Source organism: Apis florea, unplaced genomic scaffold (assembly GCF_048593485.1).
Source record: "Apis florea isolate Af1SG1 unplaced genomic scaffold, ASM4859348v1 contig_3496_pilon, whole genome shotgun sequence".
NCBI lineage: Eukaryota > Metazoa > Arthropoda > Insecta > Hymenoptera > Apidae > Apis > Apis florea.
The window spans coordinates 3,700,072-3,713,390 of record NW_028256773.1 but is presented as its reverse complement, the minus strand read 5'-3'; the positions used below and the strand labels follow the sequence as shown (position 1 = coordinate 3,713,390).

Sequence of the window (13,319 nt, the reverse complement as noted above, 5' to 3'; positions counted from 1 at the left end):
AAGAAACGTACACAAACCGTTTTGACTGTTTGTACGTTACTCTTGAGTTCAAATATACTCGACCTTTAAACTACTTGAAGCTAAAGATACTTTTGTACTTCTCAATAATAATTAATAATTATTATAAAATTAATAACAATCAATTACCAAGACTTGATTCTGATATTTTATAAAAAAAAAAAAAAAAAAAAAATACTCCATATTTTTAACATGTTGAATTTATTTTTCAAACTACTCGTGGTTTCTCACCACGAGTATAAAAAAAAATTATTATATATTCCGTTTCATAATTTTATGAAAAAAAAAAAAAAAAAAAAAAAAAAAAAATTAAAAACATATTCTTATGCTTAAAATAAATAATTGTATCAAAAAACGATTTATTATCGTTCGATAATTCCCTTATCATCTTTCATTTCCTATTATGAATGGGAAAAGAAATCGCCATTAATGGAGATAAAAGGAACGTATTTTTTCGCGTTAGCTATGGGTGAATCTTTCGACATTACAGTACTGATGGCACAGAAGGTAACAAATGCCTGTCGAACGTGTGACAGTGGTTTGCTCCATCGCTGTTGCAACGGCCAACACTTTATCGTATTTCGTTCTTTTTTTAGCTGTGGCCCTTTCATCGTCGCGAAAACATGCCTCGTTGTTTGATCAAATCGATGACAAGGTATAGGAAGACCGATAATTCTTCCGAAGGTAAGACACAATTCTCTTGTGCACAGTATAGCTACAGTATGCTCAGGGACGACAGTGAAATTTTGGCGTGGTTATGGAAAAAAAAGTACAACTCGTAAAGTTGTTGGAGTAAATGAATCTTGTTTTTATGACGAATCTTACGTCTCCTTTCCAGCCACGATACCGTTTAATCATAATTAAGCGATTTGAAAATATGACGCGTATAATTCGTTCGAAAAAGAAAGAAAAAAAAATGAAATGATTTTCTCTCCTAATTAGTTGAGGCAGAATTACCATGGACTCCGCCATCGTCGGTCGACGCGAAGAGAAAACATCAGATTAAAGACAATTCCACGAAATGTAATAATATATGGACCTCCTCGAGATTACCAATTGTAACACGTTACACCTTCAATAAAGAGAACAACATATTTTGGAACAAGGAGTTGAATATAGCAGACGTGGAATTAGGCTCGAGAAATTTTTCCGAAATTGAAAATACGATACCGTCGACCACTCCAAATATTTCTGTGAATACCAATCAGACAATGGTGGACACGAACAATGAACAAAAAGTGGAAAAAGTGCAAATACCATTGCCCTCGAACGCGAAAAAAGTAGAGTATCCGGTAAACGTGAGTAATAACGAGATCAAGGTGGCTGTGAATTTAAATAGGATGTTCGATGGGACTGAGAATCAGACGACCTCGCAAACTTTGTATATTGCTACGAATAAAAAACAGATTGATTCCCAGAATCAATATTTAGGAGGGAATATGAAAACTACGGGGGTAGAGAATCCTCAGAATTGGAAGAGAAATAAAACTATGCATTATTGCCCTTATTGTCGCAAGAGTTTCGATCGTCCATGGGTTTTGAAGGGTCATCTGCGTCTTCACACGGGTGAACGACCTTTTGAATGTCCGGTCTGCCATAAATCCTTTGCCGATCGGTATATTTCTTCTTTTAGTTTTATATTTTTTTTGTATATCACATATACGAGTTATGAATAATAACAAAATTTCTTTGAATTTTGTGAATGAATATATGATCAAAATTTTTCATTGAAACATTTGGAAACAAAAAAATGATAATTAAATATCGTAATTGTACGATTGCAATATATAATATATTAATACCTATTTTATTTTATACATACCTATTTTATTTATTTTCTTTACCAAATTATAAGATTAATTTTACTGAGTTAATTATTTTACGATGTTTGAATTAATTAGTGGGTACAAGACTATGGTGTAACGTACATATTTTGTAGATCAAATTTACGTGCGCATCAAAGGACTCGAAATCACCATCAATGGCAATGGCGATGCGGGGAATGTTTCAAAGCATTCTCGCAAAGACGATATTTGGAACGACATTGTCCCGAAGCTTGTAGAAAATATCGAATATCTCAAAGGAGGGAACAGAATTGTAGTTAGAAGGCAAATTTTATTTCTTTAGTATAAACATATTTTTATATTGAAATATCTAATGTAATATATTAAATGTATTTCGTTAATTAACACTGTAAAATTTGAATTCGAAATATCACTGTATTGTTATTCTAATATACATATATATATGTGCACATTATACTATAAAATTATCTATATTATACTATAAAATCGTATAAAATTATACTATAAAATTACTTTCTCACCTTTTTTTCATGCTGTTGATTTTATATTAAATTTGTATATTCTAATTGCTAAAATTATTGAGCAATATATATGATATAAATTCATTGTTCTTTTCCATAAATAATAATGATTCGATTATAATGTTGAAAGAAATATTTGAATCATGGAACGGATAAAACACTGATATAAATTCGAATACTTTTATGATTTTTGTTTCATTAACTATATTTTATATGAAATTAATAAATATTAATTATTCTAAAATTTTTACTTTTTTATGTAATAGAATTAGTGAAACAGTTAACATAATAGTAAATACGTTAATATACGTTCGAAAATATTCAGAATATTTTGAAAATACGCCTTAAAGCGCACAATTAAGTGTAGTTATCAATAGAGTGCGCGCAATAATGTAACGGTTTCTGATCTGAGTGTTTTTAATCTTTCATGGCGCATGTCGTGTACGTTCAACGAAGAATAATTATCGCTCGCATTTGACGCAGTGCGTTAGTCTCATATTACAAACGGAAAAGAACGTAATATAGTGCCGCGTATTACGCGATACGCTTTCCGAGCAAGTAATCCGTGTTAGTGCTCCGTAAAAAAGAACGCGGCGGTTAAGCACTGCAAAGAAAACTTGACATTGGAACGGCCATTTTGGCGTGTTGTTTCCTAATCGAGTGCTCAGCTCAGCATCGATATCCATCCATTTCAAGGTAAGTTTCTTAGTAGTTGTAGACATTTTGTTAAACGAATGATCTCATATTTAAAAAAATTTCATTTTTCATTCAATCGTGTATGTTTATTCAAAGAAATTTTAAACTTATGCTATAGAAAGGAAAATTGACTTTACACAGATGGTTTTATTCTGTACTCTGTTTTTCATCCAGTTCACAAGTATGTCTGACGATAGTACCGCGATGTCTCAACATCGATTAAACCAATTTTATTAATATAGCAAAAGCATATCCTATAAACAATGTGTAATTAATATTAATATTATAATAAAAAAACTTCTTTTTTTGTTGATTTGTACGTATAAATATATATATATATAATAATCAAAAATATTACCAATATCTTAGGCGGTAGAATTTTCAAATAAGCGAATTGTTCTCATTTTTATTGATATAATATATTTGATAATTTTTATATTATTTATTTTATAAATAATATTTTTTATTTTAATTTCTGTCTCTTCTGTTAAAAGTTATATAAAGATTATGAAATATATTGCAATCAGTATGTATTATTGCAATCTATATTAATTGTTTTTTTTTTTAATCCAAATATTATATTTATAATTTTTAAGAATTTCTCTTTAAAAATGTTGTATTTTAATTCATGAATTTATTTTCATGTTAATTTTATTATATATCATATTCTAATGTATACATATCTATATGATATGAAATCAATATAAATATATTATAATATATTCTTCCAAATTCGAAGTTTTTCTGAACAATATCAGTAACCAATATCGAACTGTTAAAATTTCTTATAAGGTTCAAATACATAAAAACTGCTATTCTTCAAATGAGTATACCTATGATGTTTACATCCTATTGTGATCTTTTCAGCAGGTCACTTATACTGATATTGTCTTTTGTTCTATAGAGATATAACTGTTTGATTTCAATTCATCCAATATTTGCAAATTTAAATAATTTCTTTTATTATTTAATGTAATGATTATTTAATATTTTTAAATAACTAATTTATTTCAATTGCATAAAAATTATAGTATTTTTAAATTATAAAAAAATATATGAATTTAATTAATTTAAATAGTACATATATTTCATTTATGAAGAAAAATATATTTTCAGGAAATAGATAATATTTCATCATTTTCAAAATGATGACAGAAACACATATAAATTCCAATCATGTCCTAAATTCTGGTTTGAATACTAAATCAGAAATCGACAAAATGGACGATGTGGGTTGGAAAGCTAAATTAAAAATTCCACCAAAGGACAAACGAATTAAAACTAGTGTAAGTTATATTATGATAATTTCTACTTTATTTTATTTTTGATTAAAAATTGATTCAATTATTTCAATTATACATATATATATACATATCATGTTATATTTAAATTATTAATAAAATATGGTTTTTACAAACCATTAGGATGTTACTGATACTCGTGGCAATGAATTTGAAGAATTTTGCCTAAAACGAGAATTATTAATGGGCATCTTTGAAAAAGGCTGGGAAAAGCCTTCCCCAATTCAAGAAGCCAGTATTCCCATTGCATTATCTGGTAAAGATATCTTGGCCCGTGCAAAAAATGGGACTGGTAAAACTGGGGCCTATTCAATTCCAGTGCTAGAACAGGTTTGTATGTTATTAATTTTTCTAGTATCATTAATTCTATTATTAAAATTGAAAATATATTTATATTATATAAATGTTTACATCGATAAGTATTATTTTATTATATTAATATATTGCTATTAATAACATGTTATTTTAGGTTGATCCACGAAAAGATGTGATTCAGGCACTAGTACTTGTACCTACTAGAGAGTTAGCTCTTCAAACATCACAAATTTGCATTGAACTGGCAAAACACATGGAAATAAAAGTAATGGTAACTACTGGAGGAACAGACTTACGGGATGATATTATGAGGATTTACCAGTCAGGTATTGGATGTATCTTTATATAAGAACTAATTATAACAATTGAATTTTAAAAATAGTTCACTTATGATGTAATTTGTTTCTAGTGCAAGTAATAATAGCAACCCCAGGAAGAATTCTCGATCTTATGGATAAGAATGTTGCAAATATGGATCATTGTAAAACTCTAGTTTTGGATGAAGCAGATAAACTTCTGTCACAAGATTTTAAAGGAATGTTGGATCATGTCATTTCGAGGTATAACTATTAATATAAAATTACACAAATTATATTTTTTTAATTTTGTGCATATTATAGTATTTTAACTTTTAATTGTTATATATTTAGATTACCACACGAACGTCAGATACTGCTGTATTCAGCCACATTTCCCCTGACAGTGAAACAATTCATGGAAAAACATTTAAGAGATCCATATGAGATTAATTTAATGGAGGAACTCACATTGAAAGGTGTAACACAATATTATGCCTTTGTACAAGAACGACAAAAAGTTCATTGTCTTAACACACTGTTTTCCAAGGTAAAATTATTTTCTTTTTAGATATATATAATCCATATAATAGGCAAATTTTATTTAAATACATTATATTTTTATCAAATGTTTTTATTTAATTTATTTTTTTATTCTTCAAGTTGCAAATAACACAAAGTATAATATTCTGCAATTCAACACAACGTGTTGAGTTACTTGCAAAGAAAATAACAGATCTTGGATATTGCTGTTATTATATACACGCGAAAATGGCGCAGGCACACCGAAATCGCGTGTTTCACGATTTCCGAGCAGGACTTTGCAGAAACTTGGTAAGTATAATATTTTATCAAAATTTGATTACGATATTTTATTTTTAACTTATAATATATACATATATATTAATTATATATGTATCATTTATAGGTGAGCAGTGATCTGTTTACTCGTGGTATTGACGTTCAAGCCGTGAACGTCGTAATCAATTTTGACTTTCCAAAAATGGCAGAGACATACCTTCATCGTATCGGCCGATCAGGACGATTCGGTCACTTAGGTATAGCAATTAACCTAATCACATACGAGGACCGTTTTAACTTACATCGTATCGAACAAGAACTTGGAACAGAAATTAAACCTATTCCAAAGGTAATAGATCCAAGTTTGTATGTAGCAAGACCAGAAGACAATAATAGCATGGAAGAGGGTAACGTGTCTAAGTAGTTTCGATACATCGTCACGATGTTTTACATGCGCTCAAAGAGTTTAAAGTGTTAAATGGTGATTGTGTGACTCGTACATGTAAGGCATACATTGCTATGCTTTGAACTCACAGAGTGAAACGTTATCTCAGTTTGAAAAGTATTGTCTGGGGTGTTTAACAGTGTATAAAGACAAAACAGTGCTATGAACATTTAGATAAAAAAAAAAAAGTGGTCTATATAGAAAAAAATTGAAAATTTCAATCAACATCATAGTAAAACAGCGAAAATATGAATTACTTGTAAATAAGGCATACTGAGTATGAAACAATGAACTCAGTGAATGAAGTGATGCGAATGCCGGTGCGAGTCATTCTTTGTACATAAATACATATAAATGTACATAATCTAAAGTGCGCGCCAGAGTCAAGCCATTATCAAGAGCACAACATGTAAACAATTAACATAATAATCATTACATTTTACCACAAACTGTAAATATTACATGTGAGTATCTATCATTTTAATAGTAAATTTTTATACAATGGCTTCATACTTCCAAGATTTTTTGTTCTTTAAAAAAAAAAAAAAAAAAATGTGATGGGATGTGTGATTTAGAAGGAAACAGCATAATGAGAGTAAACTTGTAGTTGAATGCTGTTTATATCTGAATACCATAAATTAATCCATATGCCCATTACTTTTGCATCACCATATTTTACATATAAATTCTCCTTAAATACAATATAATACGATCACAAATTCTAAATATTGTATCGATCTTAATGTTTGATCATGGCTTGATTTTGCTACCTGTCAATGCTGTCATACAACTCTGAAATTCAAATCACTTTTCAAAAAAGGCAAGATTATCTTTTCTTTCTGTAAAGTGGTAATAGAGACTTTTTTTAACTTAATCCGATTTTTTTACGAAATTGTGATTGAGCGTCAGAGATTGTAAAATTGACTAGTTTTATATAATTATTTTTTATAAATAACTGGCTGGTGGCATTTATCGAAGTTAGGGATTCGATGTATGATGTCTATTGAATATTTATGTGTCTATTGTAATTCAAAATCGTTCCACCAATTAATGTATGAGTAATGAAATTATCTAGCAAAGATTATTTGTTACATTTAAGACACATTTTAGGTAAAATCTATGAATATAAGCAAAAAAAATGTACATAATATAGCATAATAATAATATATCATTTTCTGCAACAGATAAAAATAACTGCCAAAATATAATAGAACATCATCGTGGAATCCCTTTTTATTCTTGGTTGTTCTCTTTGATATCTATGTACACATTAATCGTATAAGAAGCAAAAAAAAAAAAAATATAGAAGCATGTAAAAAATCATTTTCCGTAAAATAAATTTGTATTGTTAATATTCTCCTATGAACAAAAAGAAGTGTACCACCAGCCAAGACGACCTAGGTTTATGGAACGAAATGTGTATACATTAATAGGCAATAGTAGAATATTTCATATTTGAAGCAAAAAATTTCAATGAGATATATTAATGAGAAAAAGATGATGGAAAACGGTTTGGAATGCTTTTAAACTTATAATATCAGTTTTGGCGGATATTTTGCTTTAACGATAAGGAAACAAGAGAGATGTCTTATGACTTATGATTAAGGACTTGACAGTTGCAAGGACAGAAAGTATAAAGATGTAAAGTACTTGAAATTTCTCTTCGATATAAATGTGGAACTAAAACATAATTTCGAATATTCATTTGGTAACACATAACAGATACATGTTTTTGATACGCGTAAATCTACGAGAAACAAAATATTTATTAACTTTTGAATCTATATAGTTCCATAGTAAAAAGAAAAAAAAAAAAAATCACTAAACAATATCAAATTATAAAATTCAATTCAATATCATAGAATTATGCTTATTAACTTAAAAACTTTGACTTTTTAATTTATTTCGTATAGATGACATATTTAAATATAATCACAATAAACACGAATATCTGATACAAGGGTTCTACGTACTGACTTGTATGCATATCAAAATGATAAAACGTGAAATTTTTTTCAACCTTCATTTTTATTACCCACCAAGCATGTTTTTAGTATACGAGTAGTATATAATGTGGGTTTTGCACAAACAAAAAGAAGAAAAAACATTTTATATAATTCTATTCTATTTAAAAAAGAAAAAAGAAAAAAAAAAGAACGAATGATATGCTGTGAAAATAAAAAAAATTATTAATTATCTGACGTATTGAAGTTCCTCTCTTGTGTCCGCTATCCGAGCATTAATGCTGTGATTTAGTATTATGGTATTAAACGCATTTAAAACCGTTTTTCCGTGCTGACACAAATTATAATTTGATACGTACGACGTTTCAATATTGGAAACACGCCTGTAAAAGCGCGTACCAACGTGCAGCAGCATTGTCAATCGATTTACACTTTTTTGCCAGTTTGAGAACGAATGTGATTTGAGAAACTCGTCGATTGTAAAGGATATCTCGAAAACAATTGATTATATAGGCGCGCATCGTATCGTTGCAAGGATCAAATATTATTGATGCCTTGGAATGATAGGAAAAAAAGCCTTGATGGAATGGAAAATCAATGTGCAAAACATTCTTTACTACGTTTGGGATATAAATTCCAAAGTGGGGAGAAAAAAAAAATAGTTAAACAAAAATTGGCGGTGATTTATCGAGATAATTACGTAAGCGTTGTATTTATAACAGTTTAGAGAGAAACACTTGCATAGTGTTTTTTCATCGTGGCTCTATCTTTTTACCGATTATACGTTTCCCTTCTCCCCTCTTCTCCCCCCCCCCTCTTTTTTTTCTTTCTTTCTTTTTTTTTTTTTTTTTTTTTCATATGCGACGTTATTCGTATTGTAGGGGAAAAAAAAAAAAAAAAGGAAAAAAGAAAAAACGAAAATAGAAAAACCATTAATTGGATCACGAATTTCATACGATAAAATCGCATATGAATTCTGTTCTAATGTAACATCGTAATCTTTTTTGTTTCTGTCTTTTTTATTGTCTCTCTCTTTCTCTCTTTCTCTTCTTTTTTCTTTATTTCTTTCTCTCTTTCTCTATCTATCCCTATCTCTCCCTCTCTCTCTCTCTCTCATTTTATTATTTTTTTTCATAGCTGGGAACATGTAATTCAATAAGTCGAACAGTATTTCAAACACGTCAGTTTTGAAAATCAGAAGAATACTCTCCTGCATATTCACCACAAAATTTTACTTTTGTGTTATATATGTTTGTTCGATCACGGGTTTTTTTTTTTTTTTTTCGCAAAGTTGTACAGACTAGGAAAGCATTCATATTCTTGGTCTTACTGAATTATAATTTAAAAGCACCATTAGATCCGATATCCGGAATCTATATTTTGTGAGATATATTTTAAATCAATCTTTAAGGGAGTCAAGAATGTGCCAATATGGAAAGAAAGGCGGGGAAAAAGGAAAAAAAAAAAAAAAAAAATGTTCTTAAAAAAACACACTATACGGAATTGTGCCTAATAATTTTACGTGTATTTTGATTACTCGATAATGACGTTATAATTAATATACGCGCGTATTTGTTTATTTAACAATTTTTTTTTTTTTTTTTTGCAATTATATCGAACACGCGATACGAAGACGAAATAAATGTTGTATGCAATGATATTTAATGCAAAATGCGTAATTAAAACACGCGATTGATCGAGGGATGATCGATTATAATAAATGTTTATCTTGACTCTTTTCAAAGACTGATATTCGTGTGAAATAAAGGTAATAAATCTCAAGTAGAAGTTGGGTGATTAATAAAAAAAAAGAAAAAAAATTGCTGAATGCAATGCTATGCGTATAGACTGAAGGAATGAAATATATATATATATATATGTATATATATATATATATATATATGTATATGTATATATATTTGTTTTGTTCTATAGTTGAAACTGAGTAATGAGTAATTTTAACATTAACGTTACGTCATTAATACACGTTGTACATGAAATTCGAATCTTCGAAAACCGTAGAATGTACATGTACACGTATACACGTACATGTATTTTTCTTTGGAACGTATGAGGATCGATTGTACAAAACGATCATAGTAACTTTGTTCTTTACCAACTTAACTGCGGGTATTCCCTCATGTCTGACGCATAGATGTAGTATATCCAAGTGAAGTTCCTATACCTCATCTTGGAGAAGGAAATACCATTGATGTGGAGAACAATTTGTGAGGGGCACAACAATGTAAAAGTGCTATGATGGAAAGCGATGCGTAACATCTGGATTTGGGAATATATATATATATATACATATATATATATATATTAGAGAAACCCTTGTCACACCATCCTCAAAGGGTTTTAATCATTTTTAAATATGTACGATTCGTTTCGTATTTAATGAAGGGAATGTAATGAAAATCATCACCTTCGTTCAATTACATTCAATGCATTGGTTTCGATTCGACGAGCCGCTAGACGCTATAAAATAAAATAAAAAGAAAAAAAAGAAAAGCGTTACACACAATTTCACAATAGAACATTATTTGATCTCAAGTCAAACATCGGTAAAATATTTTGTAGTTCACGCGGCTCGTTTTATAATGTTGGAATAAACATCTCCAACGATCCGTGCAGAAATTATTTAAAAACAAGAAAGGATGAAAGACAAAAAAAGAAAAAAGAAAAAAAAAAAAAGATAGTAAGAAAAATTCGCAAAAACACAAAAAAGTACCGTCGATATTCTATTTGTGACAATTATCGTAACTTATTTCCAAAATCTTGTTTTTACTTCTTCATAATAGTGTCTGAACGTTGAACTAATAATCGACGACGGTACGTAGAAATGCATATTTTTCAAAATTATACACTATTTTTTTCGTATTTGTGAACAATTCGAGAAAATCTTTTGTGACGCGTTTAAATTGGTTTATCCTTTGACAAAAAAGAAAAAAAAAAAAAAAAAAAAAGAAAGAAAGAAAGAAAAAAAAAAGAAAAAAAAAATGAAAAAGAAAAGAAAAAAAAAATTCGAAATAAGAATTCTCTTTGTAAATGCAACTGGAACAATATCATACATTTGTTTTATAATGTTTTATATACACGAATACGTACACTTTCCATAAGATCTTATGATTTTACAAAAGCAATAAGTGGCACACATTGTAAAACAAATGTACGATATTGTTCCAGTTGCATAAATTAAAAGACTAAAAGAAAAAAAATCACAAAAAAAAAAAAAAAGAAAAATTATAAGAAAAAATCGTATGATCTCTGCATGATCGTATGTGTTGGTCGAATGTTTTTTGTATCTGAAATTTTTAAGCATTTCTGTAAACTTGAAACTCCCCCCCCCCCCTCTCCCTCTCTCTGTTATGTTGTTATGTACGTTCGATGATATGCAAATTATGCGAAAGCAAAATCAAAGAAAAAAGCAAAAAGGAGAAATTATTCCAGGAACGTAAATTGTTTATTTCTCGATTGTAAAGATAGATTTTGTGTCTGAATTATGAAGAAGAACCTTTTTTATTTGTTTTTTATTTCTCCAAAGCACAGATTCGATTTGATGAAAAAAGAAAAAAAAAAAAAAAAAGAAATAATAAAATTAAAACGCATGTCAATTTGTTTTCAAAAGGAACAAAATAGCAAAGAAAATTTGGTCCTTAATAAAATTTCCGGTTCAATATACCATGTATGTTTCTTTTCAATTTATCCTGTAAAGAGATCCATCATTGACGATTTACATTATAGATATATATCTTTCTAAATAATTTACAAATTTTTTTTCATTATTATAAATATCCGATTTTTTATTTTAAAAATTAAATTTCACTATCGAAATTGATCATTTTTATTCATTTTCTAAAAAATTTAGAAATGTATCATAAGTAATGTGTTAAAAGTGATCAAGTAGAATTAAGAGAATAAACCCTTTTTTCATTTTGGTATATCGTTCAAGCGTGCACAAATATCGTCATAAATACAACATATAAATACATTGGTATTTTATAGGAATACAAAACGAAAAAGGGAATAATTAAAAGATGATCATATGTCAAATTCAAGTGATAATTCATTCGTCGAATTCAAAAATAGCTTAATTGAATTATGAAAAGCTATGTTAGGTCACGATTGATTATATTTATTTTTGAAATTAATTTTTTTAAAATAAATTCAAATAAATGATATTTCATTCCTCGGCAAATGTTTTGAATGTTTAATTAAAATATATTTGAGACTTGAGAAAGAAGCAATAAATAATAAAATTTATAATTTAAAAAGATTATGATGAATGAAAATTTTAATAGGAAAATTTATTCGCATATTTTTACATCTCGTTTTTTTGCATTTGTAGCATTTCTTCACTGATTTTAATAATACTTGTCTTCATTTTACGTGTCCTTCGATCGGTCATGGTCGAATGAAATAGACGGCGGAAATATAATTCCTGGTTAGAAACGACAAATATTGGCACAATCGTGCAAATACAATCCCAACTTTGTAATTACATTCATCTATCCATATAGTATAGTATAATCGCGAATTTCAGTTACAGATCGACGCGACAATAAACGAGGGTACACAACCGTATGATTTACCAATTACTCTTTAAGCTATATGTATATCAGTTATATATATACATATATATCACTTTAACTAAGAATTCTTCTCGTCACGTACGCTAGTAACACATGTGAGAGATATTACAATACAGCACGACACAGGTGTTGCACAGAACACTATCTGCTAATCATCTGAAACACATGGATCGATATGACAACCGAAATCGATTCAAAAATCGATCATTTTTTTTTTATTATTCTTAACTAATTTACCGACGAATGATAAAACGATCTTGTACAGAATTCTCGATTCTAATATTTTATGAATTCCGTGAAATATCAAAATGTATAAATTTTTCGTATCTCGTATATTTTATTCAAAATGACAACTAACATTATAACAAAATTAATAATTGTCTGCGATAAACTTTCACTCTTCGATCGTATTTATACGATCCAGCCACGCGTCGTAAATCTACGAAACAATCGCGTTAACGCGCATAGTACACGTGTGTCGTGGTATACGGGGAAAGGGTCGCTTGAAAAATGCGGTGAGCCAGCCAAATCCTGATAGAGCCAGCAGTGATTCGACGAACTC

General features: G+C 28.8%; 2 protein-coding genes across 2 annotated transcripts; both read left to right on the top strand.

Moving 5' to 3' along the window:
- Window positions 1-527: 527 nt before the first annotated feature.
- LOC100864745 (uncharacterized) lies at window positions 528-2,348 on the top strand. Its single transcript, XM_003690656.4, has 3 exons — window positions 528-702; window positions 961-1,633; window positions 1,958-2,348. Exons 1-3 carry the CDS (start codon window positions 642-644, stop codon window positions 2,121-2,123), a joined length of 900 nt encoding a protein of 299 aa, XP_003690704.1. The 5' UTR covers window positions 528-641; the 3' UTR covers window positions 2,124-2,348.
- Window positions 2,349-2,753: 405 nt separating this feature from the next.
- On the top strand, window positions 2,754-11,846 carry me31B (ATP-dependent RNA helicase me31b). Its single transcript, XM_003690629.4, has 8 exons — window positions 2,754-3,040; window positions 4,157-4,326; window positions 4,465-4,671; window positions 4,811-4,982; window positions 5,066-5,216; window positions 5,307-5,502; window positions 5,616-5,786; window positions 5,881-11,846. Exons 2-8 carry the CDS (start codon window positions 4,186-4,188, stop codon window positions 6,175-6,177), a joined length of 1,335 nt encoding a protein of 444 aa, XP_003690677.1. The 5' UTR covers window positions 2,754-3,040; window positions 4,157-4,185; the 3' UTR covers window positions 6,178-11,846.
- Window positions 11,847-13,319: the final 1,473 nt, after the last annotated feature.